A 24,352-nucleotide genomic window follows, 5' to 3' on the forward strand; every position below is an offset into this window, starting at 1 on the left:
CCCAACAACATCCTACTTTTTTAAAGCTTTATTTATTTTCATTGCAAAGTCAGATGTATATAGAGGAGGAGAGACAGGGCGGAAGATCTTCTGTCCACTGATTCACTCCCCAAGTGGGCACAAATGGCTGGAGCTGAACTGATCCGAAGCCAGGAGTCCGGAGCCTATTCTGAGTCTCCCACGCGTGTGCAGGGTCCCCAGAGTTTGGGCTTTCCTCGACTGCTTTCTCAGGCCACAGGCAGGAAGCTGGGGTACAAACCATGGCAGGCCCTAGCACTCTATCTCAGATTCTGTAGTTTCATATTGATATTAATGTAACAAGCTCTAAAATATTATCTTAATTTTCTTATTTTTCTATTTTTATTTATTTACTGTTCAGTTGATTTTTTACTTTTATGTTAGTCTCCTGCCCACCCCTGCATTTTCTGCAATTAGAATATTTTTACAATTTTTTATTCTTTTTATGATTAAATAGACTTGTTTAACCTATTCCTCCAAACTAACAATGTTGTTTGGATTCCAGTTACTGAGTATTCCTGCCAGTTTGCTGAGTAGGCACTAAGTACATTATATATATATATATTCTAATACGTTTGTACTGTCAGAATGGGGCCTAGTAATTAAGACATGCCACATACTGTTATATATGGACAGTGACTAGGAGAGCATGTCGTCTGTAGTCTGATGGAGAATGGACAAGTAAACAGGGCCTGTCTATACAAGGAGGAAGAGCTGTACAGATTAAACAGGGGAGCAAACACATAGGATTGACTAAGGAATGCTGGAATTGGCCTAAGGAAAGTGTTCCCAGGATGTGGACAACCAAGTTGAAAACTGAGTTGGAGTTTACTAGGAAAATGTTGGAATGGAGCAGGGCAAGGGTGTCTCCTTGAGTCGCATATATGAAATGAGTTTAAGAAAAATTGTGGAAAATGTGTGTTACAGAAAAAAAATGATGCGTGGGTTTCACAATTTTTTTATCATGTGGATGTCTGAAGTCAGCCAGAGAGATTGGCCTGAGTGAAAGTTGGCTCAAGGATTCTGAGGGCTCAGTGCAACAGCCTAGTGGCTTAAGTCTTTACCTTGCATACGCTGGGATCCCATATGGGCACCAGTTCTAATCTTGGTGGCCGTGCTTATTCCAGGTTCCTGGCTTCAGATTGGCTCAGCATGGCCTTTGCAGCCGTTTAGTGAATCATCGGACGGAGATCTTCCTCTCTATCTCTCCTCCTTTCTGCATATCTGCCTTTCCAATAAAAACAAACAAACAAATAAATAAATAAATAAATAAATAAATAAATAAATAAATCAAAAAATTCTGAGGAAGGAGTTGGTGTTGTGGGTTTTGTGGCGTAGTGTGTTAAGCCACCACTTACCATGCCAGCATTTCCTGTCGGTGCTGGTGTGATTTCTGGCTGTTCCACATTTGATCTAGTTCTCTGCTAATGTGCCTAGGAAAGCAAGAGATGATGACTCAAGTTCTTGGGTCCCTGTCACCCATGTGGGAGACCCAGATGAAGCTCCTGCCTCTTGGCTTCAGCCTGCTCCAGCCTTGGCTGTTGTACTCATTTACGGAGTGAACCAGTGCATACAAGATTGATTTCTATCTGTCCTTGTCTTTATCAGTCTCTTCTCTCTGTAACTTTGTCTTTCAAAGAAATAAATGAGTCTTTAAAAAAAAAAAAAACAACTAGAATTCTGAGGCACTCTCACATATAAGCCCTGGAATGTTGAATTTTCTGAATTTGTTTTACCGTGGAACTCTTTTTCACTGGATATCTGTTAACATTATCAAGTTTATTTGGAAAATGTTTATTTAGAAAGTAAATTGAATTATTTACTTAACATCTGAAGTCTTTTTTTTTTTTTTAAGGTTTATTTATTTTCATTGGAAGGGCAGATTTACAGAAGATAAGGAGAGACCAAGATCTTCCCTCTCCAAATGGCCCCAGTGGCCCAAGCTGAGCCATCCAGGCTTGAAGCCAGGATCTCTCAGGGATTCTGCATGGTGGCAGGATCGAAAGGCTTTGAGCCATCTCCTAGTGCTTTCCCAGCACACAAGCAGGAAGGAGAAATGGAGAAGCCTGGACCCGAATTGGTACCCGCATGGGATCCCAGAGCTTGCAAAGGGAGGATAAGCCAATTAAGCCATTGCAGTGGACCCGAAATCTGAGCTTTTAAAAAGGTTTATCTGTTTGAAAGTCGGAGTGGCAGGGAGAGATGAAGGGGAAAAAAAAGATCCTTCAATGGATAAGATAACCTATACAGGACCAGGGTAAAACCAGGAGCCAGGAGCTTCATCCCTGGGCGACCGAGATTAGAACCTGCGCCCATATGGGATCCCTGGCGCATTCAAGGCTAGGACTTTAGCTGCTAGGCTATCGCGCCAAGCCCAACTTTCAATTTTTTTGTTTATTCTTTTGCAGGTTTTGTTTTGATTAATGTTCTGCATATGTTAAAGTGAGTGCTACACAGTGTAGTCTTTTAAGGTTTTTTGAACTCATGAGTTTTATGAATAGTTAATTAGTTACATAAATATAGTATGTTTTTGTTGGCCTGATCATGAAAAGCACTTTCATGTTCGTTAATGGATTTCATGAGAAGAGAGTATGAATATAATTTTAAACTTGCTTTCACCATTTGGTAACTTTGTAAATATTGGTCATACTGATTGTTCTGAAGATAATGATCTCTAAATTGCACTGTAGGTTAGCAGTCTTACTTTATGTAGAATAAAGGATCCTTTTGTTGTGAAATTGTTTCTCTTATCTATAGCCAGTAGAATGACCAAATGAGAAGGTTTCATTCTGTGCAAAAGAGGAAGGATTGTAATCATTAATAGATTTCTAATGCGATTTGAAAAAATACTTAGGCAAAACTGCAAGAGCTGAACAGTTTTTTCTTTATAATTTTTCTCTTTGTAGTTTGTGAGGTTTCATTTCTAGACCTTTTAAGACATTTGTGTTAATTTTCCTTTTTAACATTTAATTTTGATTTGAAAGAGTTAGAGAGGAGATAAGACAGAGAAAGATCTTCCATCCTCATTCACTGCCCAATGACCAGAGCTGGGCTGGCCAGAAGCTGGGAGTCAGAGCCTCTTTCCTGCCTCTCAGCTGTGTGCAGGAGCCTAAGGACTTGAGCCATCCTCTGATGCTTTCCCAGGCCATTAGCAGAGCTGGGTTGAAAGTGATGTAGCAAGAACTTGAACTGGCACCCACATGGAATGCTAGAGCTGCAGGTGGAGACTTCAGCCTGCTGTGCCATGATGCTTGCCCTATGTGTTCTTTTTTTAAAAACACTTGTTTTCTCTGAAATCTATAAACCCAGACTGAAGTGTAACTTTCATGATTGTTTTTTTAAAAAAAGTGTTTCTCTTGGGAAGATTTACAAGAGAAGGAGAGAGAGAGAGAAGATTGAGTTTCCATCTGCTGGTTCACTCCCAAATGGCTGTAACAACTGAAGCTGGGCCAGTCAGAAGCCAGGAGGCAGGAGCTGCTGGGTCTCCCGTGTGGGAGTGGCAACCCAAGGACTTGGCCATGCCCTGCTGATTTGTCAGTCCGTAAACGGGTTGGATCAGGAGTAGAGCGTCTGGTTTCGTTTCCACTGAAACTCTTATGGAATGCCGGCACCACAAATGAAGAATTGGTCTACACACTGTAGTGCCAACACCTAAATAATTATCTTGATTGGGAATGAAACTGAGATGTCATTTGAATCAGAAGTAATTGAATAACCTTATTTGTAATTTTAAACTTCTTTATAGGGTTTGGGAACCTTTATTCTTGTCAAAGGTTATTTGGATATCCATAACGCTGTTTGTGGGTCATACAAAATTACCAACTGAAAACTTTGTTGAGATTAATTAATTTTTAAAGATTTATTTGTTTGAAAAAATAATATGTGTTTGAAAGAGCTCCCCAGAAAGGGGGAGATATCCTAGGTTTGCTTCCTAAGTGGTTACAACCGCTGGACTGGACCAGGCAGAGGTCAGGAGCTTCATCTGAGCCTCCCATGCAGGCGGCGAGGGCCTGGACACTTGGGCCATCTTCTGGGACCTGGGTCAGAAATGGAGAAGCTGTGACACAAACTGGTGCCTGGAGGATTTTGGGTATCGAAGATGGTGGCTTTACTTGCTGCACCACCATGTTAGCCGCAAGTATCGATTTATTGAATTTCAAGTTCTACCTGCAATTACCTTGCCAGGGCCACAACAGATGATTTTGTTGGCCTTATAAGGTCTGTTTCCCGCTCTTGCTTTATTGTTACTTGGAGGGAAAGTGATGTGCCACCGCACTGTAAAAGCTGAGCCATATTATAGCTCAGTTTTTAAAGGAGAGGCAAAAAACTCGGAGGCCTGTGTTTCAAGAGTCAAGAAGCATTAGTCTATCCTCGTCAGCTCCTGGGCACGCACTTGTAGTTTTAGCTAAGGGAAAAATGAAGACAGACGCTCCTCCTCAAAAGACTTAAAACTAGCAAATGCACAGCAGAGACTTGTAGGACCCGGTTTTTCTAAATCTTTTTCTGGAGAGGCAGAATGATGAACTGGGAAAAAGAATTTGCTAGTGCTAAAATTCTGCTTTATGCACTAGAAAATGAAAAAGCTACACTTAATAGGAAGTTCATGCAAGAAAGATGCAGTAACAGTTTCAGTTAATTTCATGCTTAATATGAAGCAACCAGAATAATGTGGAGGGAGTCCCCCAGTCCCAGTTGAAATAAAAAAGTAAAACACATGCCACACTTTTCTTACCACACTTTTCTCTGTTGCCTAGAATTTGAGCGCTTGATTAGGTTGCTTTGGTAGAAACAGTGTTCATGATACAGATAGTAATAGCTGCTGCTGTCTTTGAGATGTATTACTCATTTATTGTATTACTCACTTATTCCCAAGTACTGTGGGCTGCAGGATGCTTAGAGAGCGGTGTTCACAGTGGGGTGAGGTCCAGCCGGTGAAAGAAGAGACAATCTTAATATATTAGAGCATGGACTTTAATGTACCATGGGGTTGAAATTTTAGAAAGTGAGTGGAAAGAAGCTAGGAAAATGTTGATTCCTAGGACCTTTCTCTGAAGTGGGCTGCTGTAAAAGGTTGTGAACTCCTGGAAGTGTTTTAGCAGAAGCTGAGAGATCATCAGACAGCAAAAAGTAATGGGGGAGCCTGTGCCCTGGAGGGTCAGGCTCTACACAGGATGCCTGGATCCCCTACTGGGCTCTGTACCTGCTTATGCACACCACTTGAGGGCTCCATCACCTGTCCTGGATGGAGTGTTGGCCTCCCAGATTAAGAATGACCCAGCCCTGGCCATTGCATTTGGAGGAGTGAACCAGGTGATGGAAGTCCTGTCTCTCAAAATAGATAAAAACATTTTAAAAATTCAAAGAAGTGGAATAAAATTTCATTTATTAGATGAAGGGTTGGGCAGGAAGCTCTTTTAAGTTGTCTGTTACATTAAAATCCTATTTTTCTGAATTAGCGACACCTACAGGTGTTAGTCCCGGCCTTACTTGGACATCTGACAAAGTCTGAGCTCCGCCACCTGACCCCCTGGACTCCGCCCCCTTCCTCTGAGATAGTTCTTCCAGCTCTGTCCCTCCAGGCTTTTCCTCAAAGTGTGTCAGTGGGAGCTGGGCTGAAGTCTCTGACTGCAAGCAAGACTTGCTTAGTTGTGGAATATGTTTGTCCTCTAGTTTTTTAATACTTCCTACTTCTGGGCTTTTCAACTGTTTTTTTCTCAGTTTGCAAAACAGGATTTATTTAGGGAAGTGGGAGTGTAAGCTAATACAACCACTGTGGAAATCAATATGGAGAGTGCTTGAAGAATTGCAAATAAATCTGCCGTATGACACAGCTATCCTGCTCCTAGGAATATACACAACAGAAATGAAATCTGCATATAGGAAGGGGATCTGTAATCCTGTATTTGCAGCAGCACAATCCACAATAGCAAAGACATAGAAACAATCCAGATGAGAGTCCAAAGGAGAGTGGTTAAAGAAACTGGTGCATCTACTCCATGGAATATTATTTAGCTGTTAAGAATGAAATTATACTATTTGCAACTAGGTGGTCCCAACTAGCAACCATTATGCTCAGTGAAATGAGTCAATCACAAAAGCACAAATACCATATGTTCTCTCTTATATAAGGAAACCAACACAGAGAGTATAACTGCAATAATCCAATCCATACAGATTTTTTTGGCTGCATTCCATGTGTTTTGATTTGTTTATTTCAGCTTTATTCATTCCAAATGCTTTCTTTTCTCTTGCTGAATCCATTGCTAGCTCATGGATTACACAGTGGCATCATTTTTCCCAAGAGACTTTTGTATTTCCTTTTTGTCACCCGTGTGTTGGTTACTCAGTGGCATGCTTTTTCATGGTCTGTAATTTGTTGTTGATGTTGTTGTTGTTGTGGCTGTTCTAACTCATACCAGTTATTGACCTTGTTTCATGGCTTCTCAATTATGGAAATGTATAATGATGGAGTACTGGGACCTACCATATCCAGATGTGGAGTATAATGCAACATGCATCCCTGTTTCCAGACAAAAGATAAATTCCCATGGTCATGTGTAGACAATGGGATGCTAAACTGTCTGACATTGTCTGTACCAGCAGTGTTGGGGTATACTTAAATAAGAGACTGGTGGAATTATGATTCCTTATGAAGGACTATATCACTGTAGTAAAATGGGGAAATCTGTTCAGGGAGTGGGAGTTTGGAGGGAAATCCCAGTCTATACGAAATTGTACCGCATAATTCAAAAAATCAAAATATATGTGTGTGTGTGTGTATATATATATATGAATTAGAAAAAAATAATTTCACCATGGACCAAAAACCCTAGCTGCTTACTATCCCTGCTAACTCCTCACACATTCCACCCCTTCCCCCCTAGATGAAGGAACCCTAACTGCTGTTAGGGAGCATGAGGTGTAGACTGCTCTAGCTGCTTCATGCTGAAAGACGGCATTATTGAGTACCAGCAGTCAGGTATTCTTCCAGAGGTCAGTCTAGAGGTCCCCAGTAGAACGCAGAAGTCATCTGAGGTGCCTGGAGTGCTGATTGGGCTCTGAGTACTTCTTTTTGTTGAAGTCCGTCGTTGTAAACCTTAAGAGTCTCAGGAAAACATTCAGCCATCTGACAAGATGGCAGGAGACTGGCTGGAGTTGAACCTGAATAGCGCTGGCAGAATCCTGTTGCACGGCACCAAACCTGTTGAAGGGTGTTCGATGCAAAACATGGCAGCAACCTTGTTTCTTTTCTTACACAAAAGGAGAATTTTAATATGATCAATTCTGGTTTGCAAAGCAGGATTTATTTAGGGAAAAAAGGGAAAAAGTGTTCTTGCCATGGTGGCAGGAGGGGGTCCCCATGTGTCTTGAGGAAAAACTCCAGACTTCCAGAAAACCCTGCTTTTCGACTTTCTGTGAAATAGTGTATGTTGTTTCTTTCATTACTTTTCTTATCTGAAACTTAGATTCTTCACTCTCTAGTTGCCTTCAACAGCTGCAGCTGAGCCCATCTGAACCCAGGGCCAGGAGCTTCTTCTGGTCTCCCACGTGGGTGCAGAGTCTCAAGGCTTTGGGCCAGCCTCTGTTTGCTTTCCTGGTCCTAAGCAGCAAGCTTAGGAAGTGCAGTACCTGTGAATACACTGGTGTGTAAATGTAATTCTAGTACTTCAGGTGGAGGATTGACCTAATGAGCCACTGTGCTGGCCCCAGAATTTTAAAATTTTAAGGAAACTCCGAGAACCTCTAGTTAGTGTCTCATTTTTTGAGAGGTGAAAGCAAACTTTCTAAGTTTGTGATTTGGTGAATTAGTGGCCAAGTCAGTAACAGAATCTGAATTGTACGTGTTAGTACTCTATTACATTGTATGCATAGCAAACATTTAGTAGGGGTTCAGTAATTTTTGAGAGCTAATTTGATGATGATGGGTGTTTGAAGACTTTAGTTATCTTTGTGTTCATTATTCCTATTCATGGAGGGCCTACATATCGATGCAAAAAACAGTTATTAAATAAACATCTGTGTTCAAAGTAGATTCTGTTTGTTTCCAAATTCTGTATTTCTTCCTGTCTCTGCAGAAGGGGGAAGCCACACCCAGCCTCCCAAATGTCCCAAATACCCAGGGATGGGGAACCGCCACCCAGTATCAGCTCAGGGTCCCAATGTAATACATGTTCTGAGGCTTCTGACCAAGTAGTTTGGATAGTTCTGAAATGCTTTTGATTTCACCAATTCAAGGGTGAGGCAACCTTCCTAATGTCCATTGACTGACATAGTCGACCTCAAGTCTCCACCCAGGTTTTTGCTGTCCTTATTTGCTGGGATAGTTGTTCAATTTGATCTGTTCTTCCTCCTCTGCTGTGGTACCAAATGAACTGCTGTATTCTCCATGTGCATCAGGATCTGTGTCCACTGCTCTGCCTTTTTCACTTGTAGGCAGGTCCAAGCACCCGGGCCAGGTGACCTGAGTCCCAATGTATCCCCCACCCCTGGGGCTCATGAACCCAACACCCACCTTGCAGGCAGGCCCAAGGAACTGAGCCAGGCTACCACTCTGCTAGATTCCCCACCCCAAGTCCACCCACTTCACAGCAGGCCCCGGGACCTGGGGCAGGTGACCTAGGCACCACTGGATCTCCCACTCCCAGGGTTCATGAACTTAGCACCCTCTGAGCAGTGGGCCCCAGGGCCTAGGTCACATGATCTGAGCTTCACCATATCACTCGAACCTGTGGCTCAACAATTCAGCTCCCACAGTCCCCAGGCTGGCATTGTGGCCTGACCTGGCCCCTCCCACACTCTTCTTGGTTCTCAGATCTTCCAGTGGATGTTGTGAACTGGCCCAGCCTGGTCTGTGTCCAGATCTGAGCCACACAAGCTGGCAGGCACTGTAACCCGGCACGGTCAGGGCTGCTTCTTGACTTGGTGCTTGTGCTCACCTACATGAACTGCGTCCTTACAAAGGAGTTTCCCAGGCTTCTCAGAGTAACTTTTTACTTAAATTTAAGAGTCATTATTTTTCTATCTCTAAGGTGTTGGGCAATGTGTCAAAATTTTAAACTCTGAATTTTAGAATTGAATTTCAGAATTTTTGTATTAGGAAAAGTGTTGAATCCAGTTTTTAGAGCATTCCGATTTGTTTATCTTTAAGAAGTTCTTTAAAGTGCATACCCTAATGTTTCATATAATGTGGTACTACATAAATGGGAATGGTGTTAAGAATAATAAAAAATGGAAATCATGGAATACCATTTCAACAGTGTTAAATTTATACTTTATTTAAAGGAGAATGAAATCTCCATTTATGCATAGTTGAAAAATTTTGTTATTTTCTGGGTCTCAGTGCAACTAATATGATGCAGTAGAGTTGGGATAGAGACCAACTAGAGGAATAAATGCTATGGTAATTTTTCAGTTACCTTATGTACAGAAATAAAGGAAAGATGAAAAATCATGTGGATCAAGATGATAGAGAATGATGCAACCAACCTGACTTGCTGCATTGAATAGAAACTGTATAACTAGGTTTTCTGGTTAAACCAGGCATTATTGGCAAATAGCTAATGTAACAGCTGCTTATTAACCATTACAATTTTTTTTTAAAGATTTATTTTTATTATTTTTTATTGGAAAGGCGGATATACAGAGAGGAGAGACAGAGAGGAAGATCTTCCGTCCGATGATTCACTCCCCAAGTGAGCGCAACGGCCGATGCTATGCCAATACGAAGCCAGGAGCCTCTTCTGGGTCTCCCACGCAGGTGCAGGGTCCCAAAGCTTTGGGCCATCCTCGACTGCTTTCCCAGGCCACAGGCAGGGAGCTGGAAGGGAAGCAGGGCTGCCGGGATTAGAACCGGCGCCCATATGGGATCCCGGGCATGCAAGGCGAGGACTTAACCACTTACGCCACCGCGCTGGGCCCCATTACAGTTTTTTTTTAAGATTTATTCATTTTTATTACAAAGTCAGATACACAGGAGGAAAGACAGAGAGGAAGATCTTCCGTCTGATGATTCACTCCCCAAGTGAGCCACAACGGCTGGTTACGCCTATCCGAAGCCGGGAACCAGGAGCCGCTTCCTGGTCTCCCACACGGGTGCAGGGTCCCAAAGCTTTGGGCCATCCTCGACTGCTTTCCCAGGCCACAAGCAGGGAGCTGGACGGGAAGCGGGACCACTGGGATTAGAACCGGCGCCCATATGGGATCCCGGCGGATTCAAGGCGAGGACTTTAGCCGTTAGGCCATGCCACCGGGCCCAACCATTACAATTTTTTAAAAGAAGATGTATTTTTATTGGAACGGCAGATTTACAGAGAGGAGGAGATACAGAGGGAAAGATCTTCTGTGCACTGGTTCACTCCCCAAGTGGCTGCAATGGCTGGAGCTGTGCTGACCCAGTCAGGAGCCATGAGTTTTTTTTTCCAAGTCTCCTGGGCAACTGCAGGGTCCCTAAGCTTTGGGCTATCCTCTACTGCTTTTCCAGGCCATTTCTAACAATTTCTAATGGGAAGGATTGGAAATGAACCAAAAGTAATGAACCATTGATGAAGAATCTAACTTATAAAGCAGTGAATATATTATTTTTGTTGTGCAGGCTTTAATTTATACAACTGTATCATTTTTAAATTTCCTTTGCTTTTGAAGATAGAAAACAAAAAATATAAGTGAAATATTAAGGCATGATTCTTGTTTTTAAAGTTTGATTCATTTATTTGAAGGGCAGAGTTACAAGGAGAGAGATCTATTTTCTATCTGCTGGTTTGTCTTCCAAATGGCCGAACCACCTGGGCAGAGCCAGGTTGAAGGTAGGAGCCTAGATCTCCATCTGAGTCTCCCACAGCGATGGCAGGGACCAAGCACTGAAGCCATCTGCTGATGTCTTCGCAGATGCATTAGCAGGATCTGGATCAGAAGTAGAGCAGCCAGGACTTGAATAAACTGGGACTACTGTGGAATATTGGCATGAATCTGCTATGTGATAGCACTGATCCCATAAGGTATTATTAAATGCTTATTTTGTGTATCCTCAAAATTCATTCTGGCTTACAAATTGGAAATCGGTTAATATCTGATAAAAGCTCAATATAGAATTTGTTGAGTGGCTAATTCTGTAAACCATTGCAGCACGATATGTCAACAATAATAGTTGCGTTGCTCAGCAGGAAGTACCTTACTTTATTCACGATTTAGATGTGACCTTTAATGATGTGAGATCATAACTAATGGGACAGTGAAGCTGGCACTTTAATTGCATAAAGTACACTGCTTGTTGATACTGCTTGAGTACTGTCTTTATTTCTATTCTGCCGCCGTATAGATGGGATAGTGTTCACTTAGAGTATGTGTATATTTTTGTGGTGTTATATATGTGGAAACAGAGTTAAGTGAAATATTGTCTTACTGAAAGGCATGGATCTTACTCCTCTCTTCTGATTCTTTTCTAACTTTCTGTCCCTCAGAAAACTGGAAGCCAATCTTGGATGCAAAAGGGCAGGAGGTTGGAGAATTCTCTGTCAAAATGACCAGATAAAATAAAAAAGGAATTAAACTGAAATTTTCAGTTTTGTGCCAAATCATTTTAGAATGAAGTATGCTGCTCTTCGTGTAGATGTAGTCATCTGGTTACTCTTAAATCTGAATAACCAGGGGTTTTCACTCATTAAAGAAAAGCTTCAAATATGAACGGCAGAGAACAGGGAAAATACCAAAAAGAAAAAACACTAAAAACTGGAGGTAACCAAAACAATGCAAAAAGTAGGAGATAACAAAGAAGTGAAAAGGTACATTCATGACAATGAAAAAATATAGGGTAAAAAGTAATAAAAGGAAACAAATAAAAAAGATTATGGAATTAAAAATTCATGAACTGAGGAAAATCCTGGAAAAGGTGTTGAGTGCAAAATGCAGGAGAAAAAAAGAAAATAGAATAAGGAAAAATCAGAAGATCAATGTAAGACATCCAACATTTTAAAATTAGACACATAAAGAAAAGAATGGAAAAATATAGGGAGATTATTTTAAGAAAACTGAAGGACATACATCTCTCCACTTAAAAGGCTCAGCAATTGTAGTTCAAATTGAAAGGGTCCAGTACAGCAGCCTAGTGGCTTAAGTCTTCACCATGCATGCTCCCCGGGATCCCATACGGGTGCTGGTTCTAATCCCAGCTGCCCTGCTTCCCACCCTGCTTCCTGCTTGTGGCCTGGGAAAGCAGTCAAGGACCACCCAAAGCCTTGGGACCCTGTATCCGTGTGGGAGACCCAGAAGAGGCTCTGGCTCCTGGCTTTGAATTGGCTCAGCTCTGGCTGTTGCAGCCAGTGGGGAAGTGACTCAGTGGACAGAAGATCTTCCTCTCTGTCACTCCTCCTCTCTCTATATCTGCCTTTCCAATGAAAATAAATAAATCTTAAAAGGAAGAAAGGAAGGAAGGAGGGAGGGAGGGAAGGAAGGAAGGGAGGAAGGAAGGAAGGAAAAGAAAGAAAGAAAGAAAGAATGTTCTTTTAATTTTTTTAGTTTTTATTTGTGCGATAGAGTAAGTGACCTTTCATTCACTCATTTACTCCCTGTTCGCCTGCATCGGCCCTGCACTGGGCCAGGGGATGGAACCGCTAGCTGGGGATCCAGGCCTGGAATCCAGTTCTCCCGACCACTGGAGCTCTAATTGCTCCCTCCCAGGGTTTGCACTAGCAGAATCTGCCACGAGTCTGGAGTGGGGAGTGCTTTGAACTAAGTACCGTAACCACCAGTATGAATTTCTATCTCTGTATATAAAGCAAAGCTTTGCTAAGCTCCCAGAGCGGGGATACATAATGACCATGAAGAATTAAGTAACAGAATGCTGTCAGGCTTCTTAACACTGATACTGGTAACCAGAAGTCTATGAGGAATGGTTTTTTAAATTTTGAGAGTGTATGATTTCTTGCCCAGAATTCTCTGCTGATCTCAACTCAGTTACAAAGATTCTTGAAAGCAATGCAAAAAATGACATACCTCCCGTGCTCCCTTTCTCGGAAAGCGGCTGAAGGAAATACCCTGCTAAAAAGACCAAGAAGGAGGAACCAGGAGTCCACCATAGCGCAGGGACCTGGGAGTTCCCAGGATAAATAAAAGGGAAATTAACTTGCCCATGTTGTGTGCCAAGCCTGGAGAGCTAGCAGTCCGAACTGGAACATGCTGGAGGATGTGAAATTCACTTGGTGAAAGAGAACACTTCAAAGAGAACTTGAAGAAGATGAATTAAATGAATTTTGGTACAAAAAAATTTGAAATTGAACATGGGTATTTCCTAATACACATTTTCAAGTACCCTCGTATTTGAATATATTGTGGGATAAAGGTAGCGATTTAGCAGAGTTTGCAGATGAATTAACAACAGAAACAAAATCTAATCAATCGGGAAAACTGTGTAGCTGAAAACAAAATTACACAAAAAGGAAGGGTAACCAAGTCCATTTGGCTCAACTGTGAATATTATGTTCTGCTCTAGTAATTGGAGTGGAAGCATCGATATTCAGCAGGATGAATTAAATCATCATATGTCAGGTAGATGGAAAGAATAGAGAAATAACAGAACTAAAATATTTTATTATAGGAAGTGAAAAATTATTAAGAAATAGCTGTATTGAACTACTATATAGAATGTAGTGAAAAATGCCTTAAGGAGCAGTAAAAAGACTTGGCAGTAGTTGCCTCTGGAGTGGGGGTCTGGGAGTGCCGTTTTTCTTAGAAGCTACTTGACTTTTTAAATTGTGTACATATCTTTTTTTTTTAAGATTTATTTTATTTTCATTGGAAAGTCAGAAATGCAAAGAGAAGGGGAGGGAAAGAAGGAAGATCTTTTGTCCGTTGACTCACTCCCCAAGGGTCCGCAGTGGTCGGAGCTGTCCCAATCTGAAGCCAGGAGCCAGGAACTCTTCCAGGTCTCCCACATTGGTGCAGGGTCCCAAGGCTTTGGGCTGTCCTCAACTGCTTTCCTGGGCCACAAGCAGGGAGCTGGATGGGAAGTGGGGCAGCTGGGATTAGAACCAGCTCCCATATGGGATCTGGGCGAGTGCAAGGCGAGGACTGTAGCCACTAGGCTACCATACCAGGCCTACATCTCTGTTTTTTTAAAATGCTGTTTTTAAGGCTTTATTTTATTTATTTGAAAGGAACATACACAGACAGATAAAATTGATCTTTCATCCTCTGGTTCACTCCCCAGATGGCCACAGCAGCCAGTGCTGGGCCACATCAAAGCCAGGAGCTTCATCGAGGTGTCCTATCTGTGTGCAGGGTCCCCTGGATTTGGCCCATTTTCTGCTGCTTCCCAGGTGCAGTAATAGTGGGCTGGTTCAGAAGTGAAGCAGCTGGGACTGGGCCATGTGCTCATATGGGATGCTGACATTGCATGCGGCAGCTTAGCCCATGACACCATGGCGCTGGCCCTGAGATTTCCCTTTCATCAGAATATGCATACTTTACAGGCATTCTTCATCTGTGAGGATTCTGAGAGCTATGTCATTAGAGGATGTAGAATTAGCATATTGCTGTGGAATTGGCTATAGTAGTAATAGAGGTTAATGTTATCCTTAGTTGTAAATACTTATTTTGTTGTATTTTAACACACAGCAGATTGAGATACATTTCAACATGTCAGGTTTTTTTTTTTTTTTTTTTTTTTTGGCTTAGCGCTCTTCTGTGCCAGCACTTTACATTGTGAATGGGAGGCTCCCGGATTCTCTAGCTGTTAGGCTGAAGTGTTCCACTTTCCTCCTCATTCCTTTAGTTGTGTAAAACACTGCATATGTATTCCATTCCTCAAGAGCAGGTAACAGCTGCTCCAAGAATAATGCCTGGTGTTTAAAGTTTTATTTAGTTGAGCCTGTTGGGGATGCGGGCGGTGTGTGAAAAAAGATATTCTCTATGCTATCTTCCATAAATGTCTGCAATAGCTGGGGCTGGGCCAAGCCAGGAGCCAGGAACTCAGTCTAGATCTGCTATGAAGTGGCAAGGACCCAACTATTGGAGGTTTCACCTGCTGATGGCATTAGCAGGGAGTTGGAATTAGGACTGGACTTGAATGAGGCATTATGGTGTGGGATATGGGGGTCCCACATAAATGCCCATCCAGCATTATTTTCTTCAAAAGCAGAAACTTATTAACAGTGCATTTCTCTTTGAAAGCCCTATTCCTTTTTAGAGAAATAATAAAGGCATTTGAAACTATTTTATATTCTTTTTTTTAAGATTTATTTAATTTTATTGAAAGACAGATATACAGAAAAGAGGAGAGACAGAGAAAGATCTTCCATATGATGGTTCACTCTCCAAGTGGCTGCAATGACTGGAACTGAGCTAGTCTGAAACCAGGAGCCTCTTCCAGGTCTCCCACATTGGTGCAGGGTCCCAAGGCTTTGGGCTGTCTTCAACTGCTTTCCCAGGCCATAGGCAAGGAACTTAGTGAGAAGTGGGGCACCTGGGATCAGAACCAGTGCCCAATGGGATCCATGCACGTGCATGGTGAAGGCTTTAGCCACTAGGCCCCTATTTTATATTATTTAGGATATTTGGTGAGTAGGGAGAAATGGATATTCTGCTAATACTATAGTTAGAAATTATAATCTCCTATAACATTCCAAAAGGCAATATTTATAGGATTTGGAGTAGAATTTGCTTTTAAAATCTACATTATATGTTTGTATGCCTTTAAAGAACAGAAGAATTTGGACATTTATTTTCATTATTTGTACCTTCGGAACCCATCTCCTTACGCTACTTCCTTTGTTCATTCATTTATCCATTCATTGTCAAGACATTTGACCAATTACATACTTTATTTGTTCATTCATTCATTCATTGATCAAAGAAATTTGATGCATTTCTTCTATTGTTAGACATAGTCATAGTTGCCCAGGATAATGTGGTCATCTGCCTAGAAGAATCTCAGTCTAGTTCTAGAATCATCACTTGCTTAAATAGTTACAGTTACAGTAGGATAAGTTCTAAAATAAAGATAGGGAAATGGCCAATAAAAATAGCTTTTGGTTGGAGCAGACGTTGGGGTGTAGTGTGTTTAGTCACTGTTGGCAATGCCCAAATTCCCATATTGAAATACCATTTTGAATCCTGGCTACTCAGCTTGTAATTGTAGGAGGCAGTGGGTGGGTAATGGCTCAGATACTGGGTCTGCCACCACAGGGCCCCAACAGCTTTTGGGTATTGATGCTGGTATGAGATGAAAGCATCAGAGAGTTGAGATAGCTGATAAGCTGGCAGCACTTTGAGTGGTGAAGTTTTTCAGATTCTGCTCTAAATAGCCATGTGATCTTGGGTAAGTCATTTCTTCTCCTTGGGTTTTATTTTATGTTCCTTTAAAATGGGAAGGTTGGTGTAGATGGGGCAGTATCTATTGGTGACCTCTTAGTAGGTAGAAAGAAAGAAGAAAACAGTGACCAACTAAAGTTAGGAACATGGGGTTACACAGAGTTCAGTGGGTGTCTTCACTGTGGCCTCCTACATATGGCCTGTGCCTTTCACAGGCAGTGACAGTCAGTGATGTGTGTTCAGCTCTTTTTGTTCCTCATGGCTTTGTGGAAAGAGAATGGGCCTTAATGAAGATTGCTGCTAAGTACCAGTGCAGCCCTTCGTGAGGTATTTAACCTCTTTGAAGTGGTCTTGTCATGTGGAAAGGAGGCAAAAATAACATGTCTGGAGCTGTAAAGGTTAAGAGTCAGATGTAGTGTCTGGTACATAATGATTCAGAAAAGGTATAACTTAATTTCTACAAATTCTATGTTTAGTATCAATTGTGATATGTTTTGATATCCTGGCTACATCTGGTGTTTGTGGTAGGGTATTTGTCTCCAGTACATTTTGCATTTTTTTCAGTGAAAGCAAATGGTTTTTGAGGTTATATTATTATCTGCCATCCACACAGCACACCCTTCTGGAGATTCAGTAAGTATTTGATAAATATCTGACAATTTGATCAAAATGATGAGATGAGCTCTAAGTTTACCTGCTGCATACTTCATAATCCTGGGTAGAAGGCAGTGAGTTTATAAACATTAATTTAAAATATTTTTAGTAACTTAAGTTAAATAATTACAGTTTATACTTGAAATAGTTAGAATTGTTAATGTGTTGGCCTTTACACAAACCGTAAGGAAAAGTATCCATAAAGTATAGTTTAATATTGTGCCGTGTATTCTTAAATACTAATGTTTTTATATTTTGTTTTTTCTCTAAGCAAATGGTTATGAGCCTTAGAGTTTCTGAACTCCAAGTACTGTTGGGCTACGCTGGGAGAAACAAGCACGGACGTAAGCACGAACTTCTCACAAAAGCCCTGCATTTGCTGAAGGCTGGCTGTAGTCCTGCTGTACAAATGAAAATCAAAGAACTCTATAGGCGGCGGTTCCCGCAGAAAATCATGACGCCAGCGGACTTATCAATCCCCAATGTACATTCAAATCCTATGCCAGCAACTTTGTCTCCATCTACCATTCCACAACTCACTTACGATGGTCACCCTGCATCATCACCGTTACTCCCCGTTTCTCTTCTGGGACCTAAACATGAACTGGAACTCCCACATCTTACGTCAGCTCTCCACCCAGTCCATCCGGATATAAAACTTCAAAAATTGCCATTTTATGATTTACTGGATGAACTGATAAAACCCACCAGTCTAGGTAAGATTACTATATATTGCTATTTGGTTATCTTTGGGGTTTAAATTTTCATTATAGATTTTTAAATTTGACCCAGTATATAATTCATAATGGAATTTGTATTTGGTAATAGCAACAAAATGATGAAATTTAGGTAAGAATAGAAAAGCCTTCTTAAAAAGATGGTATAGACATCAAGAATTGTATTCTCTGGAAAGTAAATTTAATTTATGGGGGAAAAAAGATGTTAGAGTGGTTACTCACACAGTAACTCTTAAGAGACTTCAGGAATATAAACTTTTAAAAGCGCAGTATTTCAGGTTGTTGGGTGATATTTTACAATGAAAACTAAATTTCTCCCAGTGGAATTTAGTTTTTAAGTTTCAGGATTTGTAGGATCTAAAACAAATCTAACCAATTTTGATTATTTGACTTCGTGAGCGGTTTTAGTGATTACCAAAGGAGACTTGAGCTTTGATGAAATTTCAGCTGCATTTCTTTCTTTTCCAGTTGGCTGAGTGTGCTTTACAGGGGCACACATATCATAGTTAGATGTTATGAACGGCTGGGATCTCATTTATTGTGTTTTATTCAGAATGTAGTTATTTATCTTCGAATTAGATGAATTAGTCACATTGTAGTTTTAATTGCTATTATACTGCATTTATTTAATGTGGTATAAAACTGGCCCTGTTGTGATCCTTAATGTCTAGTTGTGTATTTAAAACACTGGACTTCTAAATGCAGCTTTGTTATAAATTACTGGTCTGCAAACTGGCTGGCAGTCTGAATCCAGTCTGTAGCCTGTTTTAAAAAATAATCCTGCAGAGTGATCTAAAAAAGAAAGAGGGAGGGAGGAATGAAGGAAGGAAAGAAGGAAAGAAAGGCAGGAAAGGAACGGAAGGGAAGAGAAGGCAAGGGAAGGAAAAGAAAGATAGACAGACACAGACAAACTGTTAACAGACCCCGTGTGCCTGTAAAGCCTAAAACACTTAATGTCTGGTCCTGATAGGAAAGGTTTATGTGTCTTTATTGCTGTTTATTAGGATTTTTCCATTTTAGGGATTAGAGAATCTTGAGGACATTTTTTGAAAATCTTTAGAGCATTTTGAGAACATTTATTGAAATTCTATCTTTGAACTGGGAAGTATTTGCTTTTAACTAGATATAACAATTTATTATTTTGCAAACAACATGGATTTTTGTTATTCTTAAAATGACTGTAAAAAGAAAATAAAACTCAATACTTATTGGGAACCTAATGTGTGTTTATAAAAGTCAACATGCTCATTGTTAAATTTGAGATTGCAAAGTAACTTCCTTGTTAATGGTTTAGTGTACGTGTATATACAAGAAATTACCTTGCTTGGGTTTTCCCAGAAGGAATCATATTTATAATATCTTGTGTCTTGTTTTTTTTTTTCTTTAATAGTGCAAACATTCTGTCTGTCTCATCTATCATTTGATAAAAGCCATTTCTATCTCTTTGTTTCTTTAGCCTGTATGTTTGCATCTATATTTTTAATCCAGCTCATTTCTTGTTAGATTAGTATATTCCATGATTTAAGTGTGTCAAAAGACAAGTTATTCTATTTTTTTTTTTTACTATGAAAAACATGCTGCAGTGAATATTTGAGATGTTTAAAAAAAAAGGTATTAGTGGCTTTTGTTTTGATTCCAAGCTTTGAAAATTTCTTCTGGTCTTTATTGTTTACATTTTCACTAATATAAATTTCAAGTGTCACTGTGATTAGATGATGTTTATATATTAGTGTATAAATTTTGTTACAGGAAGCAGTACAAACTATGCATTATGGCTTTATTGGATAATATTTACGAACTAAGATTATTTTTATTTTACTGAGGAACTTTGCTTGAATATATTTGTTAAATTTTCACTTCTCATTTTCTATACTTTTTTTCACTGTTACATGGCTGAGTAAGCATTGTAGCTTAACTTTTTTTGATAAGATTTATTTTATTTCAAAAGCAGTGTGGTGAGAAAGAGGGTAATAGATGTTTTCCCGTTGCTGATATGCTCCTCAAATGCCTGCAACAGCCAGCCTAAAGCAGGTGTCAGGAACTGTTATCTGAGTCTCTCTTGTGGATGGGAGGAACCCAGGGTACTTGGGCCATCATCTGCTACCTCCCGGGCCAGAAGTGGTACTCTGATATGGGATGTAGGTGGCTAAATCAACTGCGCCACAGTGTCTGTCCCATGTAGTGTAATTTAATAATAAATCATAGTTGCAGCTTTTTAAAAATACTTTATCTTTATTTGAATATCTGAAAGAGACAGAAATAGTGATCTGCCCACTGGTTCATTTCCCAGATGCTTCCAACAGCCAGGGTTGGGTCAGGCTGAAGCCAGGAGCTGGGAAACTGCTGGGAACCCCAAGTACTTGAGCCATCACCTGCTGCCTCCCAGGGTGTGCACTGGGAGCAAGCTGTGATTGCAAGGGAGCCAGGACTCCAGCCTTGGTACTCCAATATGGTACAGTGAGTCACCTGTGCTGTAAGACACTTCCTGCAGTAGTTTATATCCTATAGCTTATTTTAATATTTTGGGATACTCTAATCCTTAGGGGCTTTTTTTGTTGGTGGTATACTTTTTTTTTTTTTTTTTTTAAGATTGATCTGTTTGGGCCTGGTGATGTGGCCTAGTGGCTAAAGGCCTTGCTTTGAATGCACCAGGATCCCATATGGTTGCCGGTTCTAATCCCAGCAGCTCCACTTCCTCTCTATCTCTCCTCCTCTCTGTATATCTGACTTTGTAATAAAAGAATAATAATAACAGAATAAAATAAAAGATTGATCTATTTTCATTTGAAAGGCAGAGCTACTGAGAGAAGGAAGAAGAGAGAGAAATTGTTCTTCTGTTCACCAGTTCAAACTTAATGGCTGCACTGGCTGAAGCTGAGCTGAGCCAAAGCTAGGAACTTCCTTTGAGTGTCCCACATAGGTATAAGGGCCCAAGAACCTGTTCTATCTTCTTTTGGTTTCCCATGTCATAAGCAGGGAGTTGGTTTGGAAATGGAGCAGCCAAAACATAAACTAGTAGCCCATTTGGGATCCTTCTGCTGAAGGCAGAGGATTAGCTTGCTACCACCTGCCCAGGGGTTTTTAATATATTATAGTAATGGGAAAATACCTTGATTTTTCCCTAAGATGTTAGAAGCAGATAGCTACAATTTTTTTTGTATCTTTCTGTAACATTTCCTCCAGCGAAACTTTTTTAAAGGATTAGACAGTAAATTTAAAATAATTCTTCTTCTGAAAACTTAAAAAAAATCTTAAGGTTTATTTTATTTGAAAGGTAGAGTTACAGACTGAGGTGGGGATGGTGGTGAGAGAGAGAGGCAGAAACACTCCTTAAGTGGCTGCAGCAGCTGGTCATGAATCCCAGCCTAAGCCAGGAGCCTTTTTTAGGTCTTCCCACATGAGCATAGGTTCCAACACTTGGGTGTCTCCCGCTGCTTTCCCAGGCATGTTAGTAGGGAGTGGGATGGGAGCTGTATCAGCCTCTACTCTGTACAAGTCTGCAGCAGCCAAGGTTTCTATCTCCAGATGCTCAAAGCAGCGAGGCCTTGCCAGGCTCACACCAGGAGCCTAGAATTCAACATGGGTATCCTGTAAGGATGTCAGGGACCCAAGTATGTTCTCGCCACCTGTAACAGGAAACTGGAATTGGGATGCTGGCGCTTACAAGGTGAAGATTTAGCCTCTGAGCCATCATGCCAGGCCTGGCTCATAGGACTTTTTATTTTTTATAGTGATTAAATGATTGATCAGGGTGGGAAGGATCGAGGTTTAGGGAAAACTGAGTGAACTCATTGTCTCCAATTTTGCTATTTCTTCTTGTTGTTTTGGGGGGAAGGGAAGAGACAAAGGGGGAAGCCACACAGAACTCTACTCTACCTGATAGGAGTGGTTTGTTGTTCACTAATGCAGTGTTATACTGACTTTATAGAACTCAGCTACCACAAACAACAGAAACTGACTACATGTAGTGTATGATTTGAATACCAATTTTCATAAAGAAGCTCATTATGATATATATCCAAATAATTTAAAAATGAATAGAATTACTTGGTATTATGTAAGTAGAATTTTTAGTTTCTATTATAGAATTAAAAGCAAGCATTGTGATTATAACATTAAAAGCTCACTAGAAGTAATTTGTAAAAGTTCATTAGTATTTGTTGTAAGGAAATGCTTGGTGAATGTGAAAAATACTTGTTGAATGAACAAAGGATTCTGAGTAGCATGCAGAGTTTAGGACACACACACTGTAAAGAGTGAGTGATTGATTTGAAAGAGTTAGAGAGGAACAGACAGAACTCTTCTGTCCAGTGGTTTACTGTCTGAATTTTTGCAGTGGCTGCAGCTAGGCCAGGCTGAACCCAGGTGCTTCATCTGGGTCTCCAGAGTGGGTGGCAGGGGCAGTGGTGCCGCTGGGTCTGGAACTAGTGCTCATAATGGGATACCCACATGGCAGCCTGGGCCATCCTCTGTTGCTTTTCCCAGGCCACGAGGGAGATGGATTGGAAGTGGCACAAAGACTTAAATTGGCACCTGTATGGGACACTAGTATAGCAGGCGGCAGCTTAACTTGCTATTCCACAGTGCTAGCCCCAAGATAAAATTAAGACTTGATTTTTATAGATTCTTTAATGTTATTAAAGTCTATTTCTTTATATCATGATACAGATTGACTGCATTCCTCATAAAATTTAGTTTCCTGAATGCTTTTACAGTAGGAGTAAGGGCATTTATTCTGAATCTAGGAAAAGTGTTTTTTGAAATATTAAGTACGTTTCAGTCTTCTTTTTATTTATTTTTTTTTTAAAGATTTATTTTTATTATTTTTTCATCGGAAAGGCGGATATACAGAGAGGAGAGACAGAGAGGAAGATCTTCCATCCGATGATTCACTCCCCAAGTGAGCGCAACGAGCCGATACTATGCCGATCCGAAGCCAGGAGCCTCTTCCGGGTCTCCCACACGGGTGCAGGTTCCCAAAGCGTTGGGCCGTCCTCGACTGCTTTCCCAGGCCACAGGCAGGGAGCTGGAAGGGAAGCGGGGCTGCCGGGATTAGAACCGGCGCCCATATGGGATCCCGGGCGTGCAAGGCGAGGACCTTTAACCACTTGCGCCACCGCGCCGGGCCCTTCTTTTTATTTTTGAACGTATTTACATTTAAGATAAAGCCCTTGGAGACCTTGTTGAGGTGTAGTAGGTGAAATTGTTATCCCATACAGGCACAGGTTCATGTCCTGGCTGCTTCACATCAATCCAGCTTCCTGCTGATGGCCTGTGAAAGCAGCGGATACGACCCAAGTGTTGGGTCCCTGCCCCGACGTGGGAGACCTGAATGAAGCTCCTGGTTCCTAGCTTTGGCCTGGCCCAGCCCTGGCTTGAGGCCGCCTGCGGGAGACAGTGGATGGAGGCTGGCAGTCTCTGTTTTTCCCTCACATGTTACTGTTTGAAACTATTTTCTTTGTCTCAATGTGTCTCTTGGTGTTGATGAGTTGTGGAATTCACATAACTGTGAAAGTCAAGGAAAAGTTGTTGGATTAAAATGTAATCACTCATTCAAAGATAAGATGATCATTTAATATTTCCTCTCAATCTGCAAATACTGTTTCAAGCAGTATTCATTATTTTAAATAGTACATAATGTATTGTTTATATTGATGGTCCAGGTTTGCCTGTGTTAGAACATAATGGCAGAAACACAAAATATGTTCATGATGACTGAATTACAGTTCTTTAGGAAGCAGTATTTAATTTGACTGAGACTTGAGTAAACAGATCTATTAATACAGTTTTATATTTGTTACTAATTTGGTATTTATGTTTTCCTTGATTCATGTGAATTTTCAAGTAGAAAATAACGTCTTGAAAGCAGTACTCTTACATTTTTAGTAGTTTTAGTTATTTCAAAGACTTACATGTAAAGAACAGACAGCTTTGCATGCATTTGCATTCATTTGGGATAGTCATGTGAAAGTTCAGTGGTTCATGTTGTTTGCTCTGTCAGTTCTAAGTCAGATTAAGGGGATGTGTTCCTTTACAGACTTTTATAGTTTAGAAATTGTCTTTATAGTTTAGAAATTTCTAACTGATTTTTGTGAGGCATAATAATTGTTTTTGAGTGATGTTTCTAATGTTCTAATTCAGTGTTCTTTCAGGAGCTGGTAACTCTGTTTTATAGCGAGCCATTTGGATATTTATAACTTGACAGAACATAGAAAACTATCAACCTAAAACTTACCTTGTCTTGGCAGGGTCAGACCCAGTGATTCCCTGGACCTGCTAAGGCCCATGGACTGGATGGTCCCCACCCTGTATCTGATTGGTTGATAAAGGATCTGATATCTCCTTCCTGGGATTTCAGCATTTGTTTCTCCAGAATCTACAGGTTGCAGCCTAATTCCCAATGCAGTATTAAAAGGTGGAGCCTTAAGGAAGTGGGAAATAATGGATTTTTCTTTTCCTTTTTTTGGCTACTGTAGCATGTGAGGACATAGCAGAAAGGTACCCTGTTTGAGGAATGGATCTCAGCAGGCACTGCAGGCACTAAATATGCTGGTTCCTTGATCTTGGCTTTCCCTGTCTCCCAAGCTGTGAGAAATACATTGCTACTTCCCAAGTACCCAGTCTAAGACATTTCCTTACAG

At 40.8% G+C, this 24,352-nt stretch overlaps 1 protein-coding gene across 1 annotated transcript in view; it reads left to right on the forward strand.

Moving 5' to 3' along the window:
* The window catches only part of PIAS1 (protein inhibitor of activated STAT 1), a 123,822-nt gene that overhangs the window by 22,422 nt on the left and 77,048 nt on the right, over positions 1–24,352 (forward strand). Inside the window, exon 2 of the mRNA XM_040969018.1 lies at positions 17,246–17,690. Coding sequence (XP_040824952.1) covers positions 17,246–17,690 — 445 coding nt within the window. The remainder of the gene's footprint in view (positions 1–17,245; positions 17,691–24,352) is intronic.

The sequence above is a fragment of the Ochotona curzoniae genome, unplaced genomic scaffold, assembly GCF_017591425.1.
Source record: "Ochotona curzoniae isolate NIBS_2020 unplaced genomic scaffold, NIBS_Ocur_1.0 scaffold_4701, whole genome shotgun sequence".
Classification (NCBI taxonomy): Eukaryota; Metazoa; Chordata; class Mammalia; order Lagomorpha; family Ochotonidae; genus Ochotona; species Ochotona curzoniae.